Raw genomic sequence first — 13,743 nt, 5'->3', positions numbered from 1 at the left:
GGAATGGAGTTACTGGTAACTTCGATTCCCCGGAATGGAGTTGGAATTCAATGGGAGTGCTCAGTCCGCAACACTGCTTCTGAGCACTTGACTATCGGGACTGCATTCCAAAGCTAGCACCTTGCTTTTACATTTTTTTTCATTGTTGGAAACGTGTGAACAGATGATTAACTCTGAGGTCTTTGGTGCAGCATAACCCCAAACTCTTTCTGTTTATAATAAAAACTTTTTATTTAACAATAAAAGGTTTTAAATAATATACATAGGAAAATGTTGGTTTTTCTTTATGCAGGGGGCTCCCGTTAATTAGGGCGTACATGACAGGACCTTGAAAATTTGTTTGGCTTGTCGGATGTTGAGCCTAGCAATAGTGGCGACTACCACGCAAGTTACTGTATTTACTCCCGTAATGAACACACTTTTTTTACTGAAAAATCTACACATATTTGGGGGGTGCGTTCATTACGCAGGGTAAAAATTTTGCATTTACACATTTCGTGCAAATGTCATATTAGGTGCCATTATGACACAGCAAGGTACTGTGGCACGTCTACGCTGATGGAGGCGCACCCACGACTGGTCTGGAAATGGACACAGTGACCATGAAGTGACTACAGAAACAGGCTTCTGTGGACAGTATGGACACCGGGTCTGCCTTGATTCACTTGGGAGTGACCGTCGACAGAGCGGAGCTTTGGATTTTCAGTGAAGTTTGTTGGGGAGGTGTGTCAGTATCGTCAAAAGATGTTTTCATGCACAGCTGTGGGTCAGCCTTGGCAGCAGTGGCATGAATGAGTTTTCAATCGGCAAAGTAGACGCCTCAATCTTTTCTAGCTGGACATTGAATTCAATGCACCCGTCATTGCTAGTGGCTTGAAAATTGCTAGCAGCAAGCATAATTGTTGTCGGTGCCAGCGATGCAGATGCCTCGGACTTGGCCCCTGCCAGTCAATGCACATTTGACCGATTTCACTCGACTCGTTCTTGACTAATCTCTAATCTCATCTCCTGCAGTTGGCAACTGGGAGGATCAACTTCCATGTTGAGTTATAGTATTTTTTCTGGGTGTGACACTGCCGCATAAAATCACAGTAAAAATTGCATGAAAAAGTAAATAAAAAAACATTGAGATAAAAAAAAGAAAAAAATTTGTTCGCTAGGCTTTTTTGTTTGCATACCTTTTGAAGGTAGGATCACCCTGGCCAGTGTCTTTACTTATGTAAAGGATACTAGAATGAAATTATCATGAACGCTGTAGAACGATGGATATCAGAGATTGAGGAAACATTAAGTTAAAAGGAACAGGCAGGTATGGGAGTCATTTTGGTTACTTTCTTTATACCGGCTCACCTGCTTCACTGCTTTGGCTTAATCTATTGTAGTTTAGGCCTTCCCTTGCACTGAACCGACAAAATGCTGTTCGGCATGCTTTTATTGAAGCATCCTGATTAACGCTGTAAAACCAGAATCCCTATAACCTAGCAATGGGACGGGGCTGGGTCATCCGGACTTCCCAGTTCCCCTCCTCCCATCCCCGGCAGCAAACATGGTTCAGTGGACATCCTCGAGATGTCCCGACGTTCCACGGATGTCCCGTGGACACGCATAGAATGTTCATGCCGCCCGGTACGTTGTCTGGGGGTGCCGGTTGGACAGCAGGTTGCTTTTCGTCTGCTTTAGGACATGTACGAGAAGATGGTTGCGGTGGACCCGGAGGAGCCGACCCCCGAGGAGCGGGACCTGAAGGCGGTGACCAAGCCCCGCTACATGATCTGGCGGGAGACCATCAGCTCCACGGCCAGCCTGGGCTTCCGCATCGAGGGCATCAAGAACCCCGACGGCACCTCCACCAAGGACTTCAAGACTACAAAGTCCAGGGATCAAGTCATGAACGCCATCGACACCTTCACCAAGGGCTTCGACGACGCGCTGGTGAGGACTGACGGCGCGCCCTAGAGCAGGAGCGGTCCTTAAACTTTCCTACCCTGAGGAACTCCTGGCTAGCTTTGATGGTAGCCGACAAACCACTCTGCCTTGGCATTGATTCAGTAGAGCAGTACAGGAGTCTAAAGGCATTGTGAATAATAGTAATGCTTTCTCTAGAGAGTGCTTGGCACATAGTTATGCATCAGTGAGTGACTCAGATATGCTAAAGTAGCGGTCAAACTCAAGAATTGCTTGGGGTCAGGGACGGACGAGGAAATTTGGGAGTTTGGTTAACCCCCCTGGTCTTTAAGAACCTTGTTGGGGAACCCATGCCTTAAGATGTTTTGTTTTGGCTGCGGAACCAGCTACTGGACCGGATTGGGGACCTGTCAGTCGTTTTGTTTCGGCAATGTGATCGGATTGGGAATTGGTCACAGTTGTTAGGTTTCGGCGATGGGGCCCTGTTAGTCGTTTTCTTTTGGCTTCTGGTCCAAATTAGGGACCGGTAACAGTCATTTCGTTTTGGCTACGGGGCCGGATTGGGGGCTTGTCGGTTGTTTTGTTTTGGACTCCGGTCCAAATTAGGGACCTGTCACTGTCGTTTTGTTTTGGCTACGTGACCGGATAGGAAACCGGTCAGTCTCGTTTTAGCTACAGGGCCAGATTGGATGGAGCCTGTCAGTCGTTTTGTTTTGGCTTTGGGACCGGATCGGGGACCTGTCGGTCGTTTTGTTTTGGCTATGGGACCGGATTGGGGACCTGTCACACTCTCGAGGGCCGGAAAATATGCAAGACAATATAAACGAGGAAATACTAAATAAACAAGCCTAAATAAGCACTTTAATACAATACATTAAATGTGAACAAAAATGTAAGCTGGATGAATACACATACCATAAAATACCGAGCAAGTGCCCACTCAAAATTATGGGATAATCGCGGAAAACTCGGGGATGGGCGCTTGTTAGGTCTGAGAGAAAAAACTCAGAAGGATCGCTTAGTCCGGTGGGCCCTTGCTCGGCCCGACAGCCGAATTCAAAATGGCGGCCATTTTATGCACTTGGAAAAGGGCTGTCATTCGCCGAGCATGCAAACGTATAAAAGCAGAGAAACCTTCCAGAAGCATGGATATGAACAGTTTATTGAGAGAAATGGAAAAAAAAAAAAAAGAAGCACTAATGAACTCTAGTTTTCGTTAGTCAAGCCGTCAAGACTCTTCTGAGTCGGAACAAAACATTAGGTCCATACACTCGTAAACAAGGGCACCGCGGTCATGGGGCACCGATGGCGATCCAACGCATGCCAGTCGTTGGTGCAGCTCCCTGTCCTCGCTGCCGTTGAGTGCAGTGCCTCTAGAAGCCGGTTGCTGACCGTGCGGCCAGCCGTGCGTTCATCCTTCAAGAATTCAAATAAGGCATCATCAACCTCTTCACTGAAAACTGGCGCCCCGTCACTCAGCTTGCGTTTCAGCAGTGGTCTTCCATGGTTCTGTTGCAGGAGCAGTTCGCATTTTGAGTCCCACTCGCGCACTCTTTTACGGTCAATCTTGAGTTCACGCGATGTCCGGCTTACATTCTTTCCGTGGCGGCTATGCCATTCAACAACTTCAGCTCTCCTAGCGACCGTATACGAGTGCATCGTCCAAACAAGTGAACAGAGCGAACGCAAGCAATGCAGCGCGATGAACACGGAACTAATCGAACCACCGAACAACAAGCGGAAGCGGAGGGGCAGAGGCACTCGGACACACGGCACGTGTGCAGCACACGCGCTAAGCTCTGCGCGGCTTTCCATTCGCTGGATACTCCTTTCCAACGGTCGCTTCAACTTCACGAGATAACGGCTGTCCGCGGCGACTGGGCGCTTGCCATGTTCTTTGCATATTTTTCGAAATCGTTCAATGGGGGGTGGGCGGTTGATGTGTCCTCTGTTTGTTTTTGAAATCGTTCAAAAATAGGGGGTGGGCCCTTAATGTTACATGGGCCCATGCTCGGTATTTTACGGTAGTTACCGTATTTTCCTGGCTATAGTCTGCACACTGTACGTGTTTAAAAGTTGAAGTATTAGGTTGTGCGGACTATACAGGAATATTGTTTTACAAGATCTTTCATTAATGGGAGTCATGACAAAATTTGTGAATGAAAGTTTGTTAGTGATGGTTTATGTATAATACAAGCTTCTTTGTGAGCTAAGAAAGCAGACATTTGTCCACGTGTACCGTGTGGGAGGATATTTTCGTGTCGACTAGGCACCAGGTGTGGACTATGCACGGCTTGCGGACCATTCACCGGGTGTGGACTACCTAAGCAAAATACTTTTTTTTTTGACCACAAGTTTGCCCCGCGGTTTATATACCGGGTGCGGCCTATAGCCCGGAAAATACGGTAATTTTTAAATGCAATATGTTGGAAATTATGGCATTGCAAAATAATTGGGACCCAGAGATTTGACCGGGCACAAATCAAACCTTTGGTGTAGTCGCGCAGGGAAGAAAACAAATGAGTATGCCATATCTGATCATGACAGTGTGCAATAGGACACTAAGCATGATATGCATGAGAATGCAAAAAAAAAAAATTTTAAGTTAATCAAGACATGAGACAGTAATGCTGGTGATGACAATGTTCAATAATTGATAGTTAAAAAAAGCTGTGCATTTTAACTATTATTTCTGATATTTTGTTTGCGCTTTTAATCTGCATCGCAGCAACACTTATTGTTTTATTTTTAATTTCTTTTGCGCGTGCTTATTTCTGCGTATGTAGCAGCGGGTCATGGTTCACGTGACCCACCACTACGTAGCGGGGGGTCGCGTGGAGACCCCTCTCCTAGAGGAATGTGGATGATCAGTGCAGTTAACTGGACAGACATGGCACTATGGCATTTTCTGATGGCCGAAGTTTGCCCGACGTCACCATTCCAGATTGAAAATTCTGGCATTTACCTGTAAACACAAAACCAAAATTGACGGTTGGGCTTGCTCCATGAATGTAGCAACCCCGACTTTTCGTACTTCGGAGGGACTGAAAAAATGTCCGAATAATAGAGCAGTCCAAAAAATCGGCACATTAAAAAACGTGCCTTTATTACATCTAAGCGGGCTTAAAAAAAGCAGTCGGGAGTGCCTTGCTTTTGGGTTGCGCCACCGCTTGCGTTCGACCACTTTCTATTAGCTTGAGAATTGCCGTCTTCTTTTCTAGCGTTATGGTCGAGTACTTTCCGCGCTTCTTTGCAACACTTAGCGGTAGCGAAAGAACAGGTGGGGCCTGTTCGTAGTCGCAAATACAGGCATGCGACAACGCTTTAGCGAGCAAGGCAAGAAATGTTGTGAAACGCAACCAAAAATCCGAATGCAATGCATTTGTCAAGGCGTGGAGGGAAGACGGGAGCGACAAGTTGAAGCCACCTTATGGCGGCCGTGTCACGCGATTCCAAGATGGTGGCGTTCACACGACTGAGAGTGAAAAGGTCTACAGCGTAGACCGCATATAACGTATGTCGCGGGAGTCGCGAAAATCCGCACTGTAAGCGGTACCGCGCTATAACCAAAACATCAATTTTCCAGGCCAAAATACATGCCATGAGACAACTTACCTTTGTAAAAAAATTTATTTTATGTTAGATGAAAAATAAAGCTTAGTTTGAAGAAAGTCTTTATTTCACCAGACTAGTACACTTCTCTCTCAAGTGTGTCACACATTTTGAAATAAATGAGCGACTTTCGCCTGGCGCAGCCTTTTAACGGCGTCGCGGCTTGCAAACGGACGTTGCGAGCGTTCAGGATTGCTAACCCTAATCACTTTTCTCCGGTGATAAAAACGCGTGAAAATTCGCATCCTTTATACAGTACGCGCCAGTAATACCTTCAACTTGAGCACAGGCATGAAATGCTCCAAATAAGAAATCTGGGCGATGTTCGAAAACACAAATGCTTAGAAAGCACCACTGTAGTCGAAGTAAACAAACACGACGACACGGGCGTTTCTGCAGTCTTGAGAGTGCCGCCACAACATCGCCGCACAAGTAGGTGGATCTTCCCTTCTAGTATGTGCTGGGTTATTCGCTCACACAACGAAAATTCACAGTCAAGGATAGCGCTTTCACGCGGAACGATGAGCTTCCACCACGCCGTCTACGTCGACGATCACGGCCGATGCCATGTTTGCGGATAGAAGCAGCCGGCCCGCGATCGGCAAGCAACGCGCACGAACACTTCTCCTCGACCTGCGATTGGTCTGTCGTTGCGGTTGTTTTCCAACGCAGCGGAGGGATGCACGCACGTGAACAACAAGTGCGTGCGTCACTCCGTTGCTATGGCAACTGAAGCCTCTCTCTTCGCTTCTCCCCGCTTCTTCGAGCAACCTCCTTGCCCCGCGAGTGCCGCTTGCGGCGAGTGCTGTTATCTGGTGTCGCACAGGGAAGTGTGCTCGCTGCGTTGGTTGGTCGGCGCGGTCGGCGGGCTGTTCCAGAAACCGCACTACCGTAAAATACCGCGCATCCGCCCATTCCACATTAAGCACCCATTACCAAATTTGTGAGATCTGAGGAAATGCGTATGTATGTATGTCCGGTCATCAATTTTATATGTAAAATTGATGACCGGACAAGTGCCCATCCCCTATTTTTTTGCGATTATCTCCAAAGTTTGAGTGGGCGCTTGCCCGGTATTTTACGGTATAACCGGTATTTCCCTTCGCGCGCCTGCATTTTAAGCGGTATGTAATTACATGGAGTTCTATGGGAGGCGAACCGGTGGTTTAAAAAAGCCACGTTATACCCGGTCCTGCACTATAAGCGGTTACGTTGTAAGTGGTCTATACTGTACGAGGGTTGTATAGGAGCTTTTGTTTGCGTTATTCTGTTTTAGAGGGTTAGGTATTCTAATTTGTTGGACTCTTCATGCTTGTGTACAGCAAATATGTATTCTATTAAGAAACTAGATATAAACCTGTTACTATTATGATTATTGAGCAGTCTCCTGCTTTGGCAGACATGTGTGTTAGAACGTGCGACCACGCGCGGCCTTCTCTGTGCAGGGGAAGTACCTGCAGCGGCTGAGGGCCTTGTACGACGCCCTCGAACACTCGGAATTCTTTGCTGCACACGAGGTGAGTGGCTCCTGGTTTGGGTGTTGTCACAAGCACCGAGGTGCTCCCGGGAGTCGCACGCAGCGTGCAATTAAATAAGAGCATAAACAAACCATGGGAACCAAACATGCATCTCAAAACGTGCATTGAACAACTTGATTCTCATTCCTAAAAATGTATTATACCATCATACTTTCCTCTTATTTACGCACAAGCTCCGTGCATCCCCACTGCAGCCTTCCATTCTCTACTCTGGAAACTTTGCCGACTTCTTCTTAGTAACATTGCGTGCGATGCTCAGGGTGTCCCAAAATATTACGATGATATAGTTAGATAAGCTTGGGATAAACTCGGGGTGTCTACCAAGCTGGAAAACAAAAAATTATCGGTAGTATGTGCACCTACTCCTCGGTAGGTGCACTTCCGCAGCCCTTTTGTGTCTCTGGTATGGAAACTTTTTCTATCGTGTCATGGGAGCATCTTCCATCGGAAGAGCACCTTAATAACATTTTATTGTAATTAGTCATGAGGTCACTACTGTCAGAAGACCCTGTCTGATATTCTGATTGCACATCGGCAATTGTTGCAACATTGCACCCTCTAAGCCATAAGGCGACCTGTAGGATTGGGAAAAATGCCCAAATGGTAGCTGATCAGATGTCTTCGCACAAGTTCACCGAACGTTCGAAAAGGCTTTGCGGGATTTTTTGGCACTTCGAGAGATCTGACACTCTCACTCACGCCCTTAGCTGGTGCCACTAACTGGTTCCGATGGGTAATGTCAATACTGATAACTGGACCCATTACCGATTCCAGTGCAATCCTATCAGTTTTTAGAGCTTCTAGACTAGAAACAATCAGTTTCTAGCCCAGATACGATAATCGGTTATAACGTCTGAATTTTGGGGTTTTCTTATTATTGTTATAAGTGGATTGCACTGTAGTAGGCATCACTGATGCAAAGAGCTTCGATATATCTGTGTAGCTTTCAACCATACAGATAGCTTGCAACAGTGCTAACAGAATTGCTGCTGATGGCTGATGGCCAATGTCGCAACGAACTTGTAGTAAAAGTGATAGCATATGTAAACAAAATGATTTGGGGGTTTAGTACATTCCCAAAAGACTTCTGGAAAGTGCCGAGAAAAAGTTGAGGATATCCTTTTGACTATTGTGGGAATCTTGTAAGGTGCCACCAGACTTTCAACCACAAGGGCCTACACCACGAAAAGTCTTCATTAGATTGCGGGTGCCTCAGTCAAGATTTAACCCTTATCCACTGGGGATCCGTGGGCCCATACTTATGCCTCTGATCCGCCGGTGCAGTGACCGTTAACTTATGCGACACCGCTGATGACCCTGCATACGATCCAGGTAGAACCGGATGCCGAGAATAGGTGGTCATAACTATTCCCAGTATATCGGAAATATTTACTGCTCCTCAAAGGTATGAACAGAATGCATTTGGGCCACTCTAAATAATCCTTAAAATTCGGTGGTTTGAATGTACACAATTTGTTTCACTCGAGCTTTCTACCATTCCCGGTAAGTGCAAGATGCATCTGTGGCATCCATCATATTCTCGCAACTACGAGTACCCGTTTTGCAAGCGAAAGGCTTGAAAAACTGTTTGGTACGTAAATGGAAGCGACCTTTCTACGCACGAAGCCCCGCAGCTCTCGGCTGGCGAGTAACTGTTATCTGGTTCGCCCTTTTATCAAACAGAATGCCACGTGGTACGACTTATGTGACAGCAGTGAGAGGGCTATTGCACTGATTTTTGCAGTTCTTTAATGCGTAGTGCCAGATTGAGGGGCAAATTTGGAGAAGGCTAGATATGTCGGAATGCAGGCTGGTTCCGAAAATTGTACAGAATGGGAACAGTCCTGGAGTATGGCTGCCACGAAACTATATTAATTAAATTTTAGTTAATAGGCAATTCACGGTTTTGATTATTTTTGCATTTAGGGTCTGCCTGGGAACATAACCCAGATGCAAAAACGGATTTCGTGGACCTCCCGTAAAAAAGTTTTTGAATATGTGTAAAACATTTTGAACGTCCTGTAAGGATCGAACTCTCCATAAACTTGTACTTTTTCTCTCTCTCTCTCCCCCCCTCCCCCTGTATAATCTATTTCGCTCTCTCCCCCCTCCCCCTGTATAAGAAATTATTTCGCTCTCTCCTCCCCCTGTATAAGAAAATATTTCGGTAATGCTGGCTGGCGAGAGATTTCAGCCACCTACTTTGTCACTAGATATTTTCTGTCCTCTGTGATTAGCTTCTTCTCGTCAAATGACCAGCCGGTAGGGATAGACAAGTAGCTTGCTCAAGAAATAGAACGGACATTGCACTTCGATTAAAAATTTTTTTTTTTTTAGGTGTCCGATTTGCAGCATTTTAAAGTGAGAAAACTTTCGAAGATTATACTTTATCGACATAATATTCTACACATATGTGCGTGGTAAACACTTTCAAGTGATGCACAAACCTATTCCTTACCCGTGACTCGTTGCTCTCCTGCCAGATGTGCGCAACTACAAAACGCTTGGTTGGGGGCATTGACTTACATGGCTCATTGATGATACTAGTACCGAAAACTAGATGTACGGAAAACTGCAAACCGACAGTGGTTCGCTCGAGAGAGCTGCGGCTCGTTTTAGTGGCATTCCTGCAAGCCGGCAGAGTTGACATTGGGCCTTTCTTCTCCTTGCAGTTTATCGGGAGCTCGCTGCTCTTTGTGCACGACCGCCTGGCTGCCAGCGTCTGGCTCATAGACTTTGCCAAGACAGTGCCCGTGCCCGCCAATGTGGGCGCGGTGAGCCACCGTGCTCCCTGGGAGGTGGGCAACCACGAGGACGGCTACCTCATCGGCCTCTCGAACCTCATCGGCATCTTCGAGGAGCTCCTGGACACCCGCTGTGGCGGCTACTCCAAGAGTCTGCCCCCCGAGCTGCCCGGCTAGGCTCCCCCGCAACTGTGCACGCGTAACTCTGTGCTGGGCGGTGCAAACCCACGCATCTCGCGTGCCCTGCGACAGCGTGCGAGCAACTCCCGCTTTGGGAGGTGCGACTGTACGTACGTGCTGCGTGCCCCGTGGTCTCCATTTGCAACGGCCTGCTCCAGCAAACCTGTACAAACATGCGCCGAGCTACCGACGTGCTCGCCATCGAGAGACGACATGCTTGAAAATGGAGAGATAACCTGTTTGGGCGTGGTCTCTCCTTCCCACAACGCGAGACAGATTCGTGCCGGAGGGCGTGACCGTGACCGGACGTGGCCCAAATCTCCACGGAGCATTGTTGCCTGCTACGAATCTACCGGTCGCCACCGCGGACGAAAGGCACTCCAGAAATCGTAACGCGTTTCAGCTAAGCTCCTAGTTTGCAACAAAGGGTGGCGGGTGTGCGAGCGAACCTGCGTGCAGGAGATTGATCTGAGGGCCGCACAAAGTGTGCATTGTTACGAACATGCTGCCCGTCGTGGATCGTCAACCAAATGTAGCAAGAAGGGGTAACATGCTAGGCGGTAAGCTCGCACTTCTTATGAGGAGTTGCACAAGCGCCCCGAGAGACAAACTTTAGAGGGACCATCTCTGCACTTCAAAAAAGACGTTGATTTGGGGATTCGGCTACACGCGGTAACACTCCACATCCGAGCTTCACAGTTCTCTTCGGACAAACCACGAGAAGGTGGCGCACCAACGGTGCCTACCCCTCGACACGACAGATGCGTGGTTGGTTTTTATTCTTTGTTGTTATTTTGTTGTTGCTATTTTTCTGCGTTTGAACGGGATGCAGGACACTGGCTGTTCGGATGTCATCGAGGGAGTGTCATCGTAGCTGGCTTAGGCTGTCTGCCTTTCGGTAGTCATTACGCCGCCGTCTGCTCGGCAAGTGGAGGGAGAGATTCGTGCAGCCCAGTGCCGTGTGTGTTGTTACTCATCTGTTCTTTTTTGTTGGTTACGCTGCAACACTTGTAACTGGGGAGGAAGAGCACGCGGAACGGGTCTGTTCTGGAACATATTACGCATGTCTGCAAGAAACTTGCAGATTGTGGTTTGCCGCGATTTGGAACGCTGCGGGATTGCCTTACCGTGCGTGCGTTGAAGTGTGGTATTCACGAGGTCATCACTGTTTTTATCACTTTTCCCCATTGCAGTATCCTTTTGCACTTGGTCTAGTGCAACTTCTTAAGTGGTTGGATTCTTTTCAGAGCAATTTCGACTGTGGTCAGATTTAAACATTTTTCCCGTATTCTGAAAAAAAAAAAAAAAACTTTAAAAGACAAATACTGGGATGTGGAAAATGTAAATGGAATATAATTGTGATACTGTTAAAGCAGTTATGCCTTCAATTTCTTTTCTTTTTTTTACGTTGGGAACATTTATTGGTTTCGCATGATCAAAGTTAATGTTTTGTTTTTTTGTAATGTCCTTATCTCGGAAACATTGGTTCAATCATAATATAGACCTTATGATGTCCTGAAAATGGGTTGATAAAGCTATAGTACTTACAACTTTATTGACAAAGACAGTCAAATAACTTCCTATCACTTCTCCCCATTTGTTTGCACATTTTTTTTCACTTAAAGTTGACATTTTGAAGGTTTCATCTAGGAATTGTGATGTCATCAGCTTCAATCTGACAAAAGCATGTGCACACTTAAGTATCCCCACAACATTTTCAGTCATTGTTGTGTAGGATCCCACTAATTGTGTGTTTGTATTGTTGCCAATTCTGTTGGAATGTGCCAACCTTATCTCAAATGTTTTCTACTGGGCAACCTCCCGTTTTCCTAAATTGATAAAAGGGATATTCAGAGGATGCTAAGCCACTGGTATTTTTCGAGGCACTTGATGGCTCAATCCACAAGGCTTCTACTGGAATCAAAGGACGGGGAAGTTTTAAAATTGCAATTAGAGGAACTTGTCGCAGAACTTGAGTATTAGATTAACGAGCAGTTCACCCAGGCTGCGGCTGGTGCCCAACCTTTTTTAATTGAGGGAGCCATTTTCATCAGCGCGGGAGTGAGACTATATTTGACATACTGGATGTCTATTGAACGTCAAAAACAATTTCATGATCATCCGAGGAAGGGCATTGCTTCCTAGAGCCTCTCAATCAGTGCCAGCGCTGCTCCCACCATTATTTACCAGCGCCATAGCATTCACATGTTCTGAAATGGACTCTAGACCGAGGTCCAAACGTGGCAAAAGATGCAAAGACAATGAAGAGGCTAATTAATCCTACTAAAATGAGCCTCCGAATATTGAACCACTTCACTCATCTAATGGTGCTGCTCATCTATCAAACTCCATCTTATGAATTACTGGGTTGCTTGTGGCACACAATGCGCAACATCCTCGAAAAGAGGTTGAGTGGTAAAGGTAGGTTTTGTAAGTATTTTTATTTCTAAACGGCGACGAGGGGAATATATAGATATTAATCTTCGAAAGGGGCCCAGTTTATTTCGAGACTAACCCTTAATGCAACACCTTCTTGTTATCAAAATGGGAGTATTTGGTAAAAATGGGATGGTTAAGACCTTTACCTATTAGCAGAAGAGACATTTCAATCTGTCGACCCACCATCCGATTTTCAGATGTCTTAGGTGTTAAGTGTTCTGTGTTGGTTACCTAAATTGCAGTCTCGCATTTTCTCTTCTAATGTGTGTGTGTGTGTATGTGTTTTTGTGCGTGTGCCTTGTTTCGACTGCTTTTGCCAGATGGCAATAGGGACTTCTAACCTCTTTGTTGTACATAGATGTTTCTTCGTCAGTGTAGAAAGCGTTGCCGAACTGCGAACACTGAATTGGGTTAGTTTTGCGGTAGTGTCCGCAGTGGTAAAAAATATGTTGGCCTTACCTAAATACCTCTGGTGTGAGTGCAGGCTCTTGCAAAGGCACGTTGTTTCGCGGCGTCTTTCCTGAGTGAGGCAACGCTCGAAGCTGAAAAGCCAGCTCTGTCTGCCCCCCGTGCCATAGCGACCCGAGAACTGGGGCGGATTGACATCTCGCCTTGTGCCGATGCACGATGCAGGCCTGCTCAACTACCTGAATCCTTTCTTTGTACTTGTGCAAAGTGTTGATGTGCTTCTTGGTGTACATAGATGTGTTTTTATGTGCATTATTTAAAAGGGAAAAAATGGCTAGCAATGTACATATGGAAAAAATGTGGCTGTTTTCACCTTGCAACGAAGTAAAGCAAATGTACCAAAAGTAGTGTTCTGGGTTTCATCTATTTCTCAAGTTAATTTTTTTTTTTTTTTCCCCAAGTCTAGTTCAGAATTAAGCTACTTTAGGAATTCTAGGTACTTTAGAAACTTAACTCCAAACTTTGCTGTCCCCCCCCCCCCCCCTTTCCCCCCTCAGTCACTAACCATGAAAAAGGCCTTTTTTTTTGGGGAAGGGGGGGGGGGGGGGGACATTGGTAAAGGCTGCTTAAGGTGGCAAAATGTTAAGTTTGCCTCTGGGGGCGGGCACCTAAGTGTATTGTGCTGCAAGTGAACTAAATACAATTTGGTAATGGGACAGATGGCACAGGCAAGCTGGTGTAGATTTACCATTTTCTTGAACCGCCCGAGACTGGATGTAGAATTGGAAGAACCAAGAGTGGAAGGGACAGGAACAGAAAGACTGAGGGCGTCGTCTCAAACTCTGCTGAAAGTTTATGCAGTTGCACTCCCATAGATACCAAAGCCCTAAACGTCACCAACCAATCGCCGCATTCGA

General features: G+C 46.4%; 1 protein-coding gene across 4 annotated transcripts in view; it reads left to right on the top strand.

Moving 5' to 3' along the window:
- The window catches only part of LOC8042288 (inositol-trisphosphate 3-kinase A), a 114,826-nt gene extending 101,596 nt beyond the window's left edge, over window positions 1-13,230 (top strand). For all 4 annotated transcript variants that reach the window (XM_040505279.2, XM_029971475.4, XM_029971474.4 and 1 more), the window contains exons 5-7: window positions 1,681-1,932; window positions 6,963-7,034; window positions 9,728-13,230. In XM_040505279.2, coding sequence (XP_040361213.1) covers window positions 1,681-1,932; window positions 6,963-7,034; window positions 9,728-9,976 — 573 coding nt within the window. In that variant the 3' untranslated portion in view covers window positions 9,977-13,230. The remainder of the gene's footprint in view (window positions 1-1,680; window positions 1,933-6,962; window positions 7,035-9,727) is intronic.
- Window positions 13,231-13,743: the final 513 nt, after the last annotated feature.

Source organism: Ixodes scapularis, unplaced genomic scaffold (assembly GCF_016920785.2).
Source record: "Ixodes scapularis isolate PalLabHiFi unplaced genomic scaffold, ASM1692078v2 PGA_scaffold10__122_contigs__length_95168666, whole genome shotgun sequence".
Classification (NCBI taxonomy): Eukaryota; Metazoa; Arthropoda; class Arachnida; order Ixodida; family Ixodidae; genus Ixodes; species Ixodes scapularis.
Note: the sequence above shows the minus strand (reverse complement) of the source record. Positions and strands in the feature narration are given on the sequence as shown.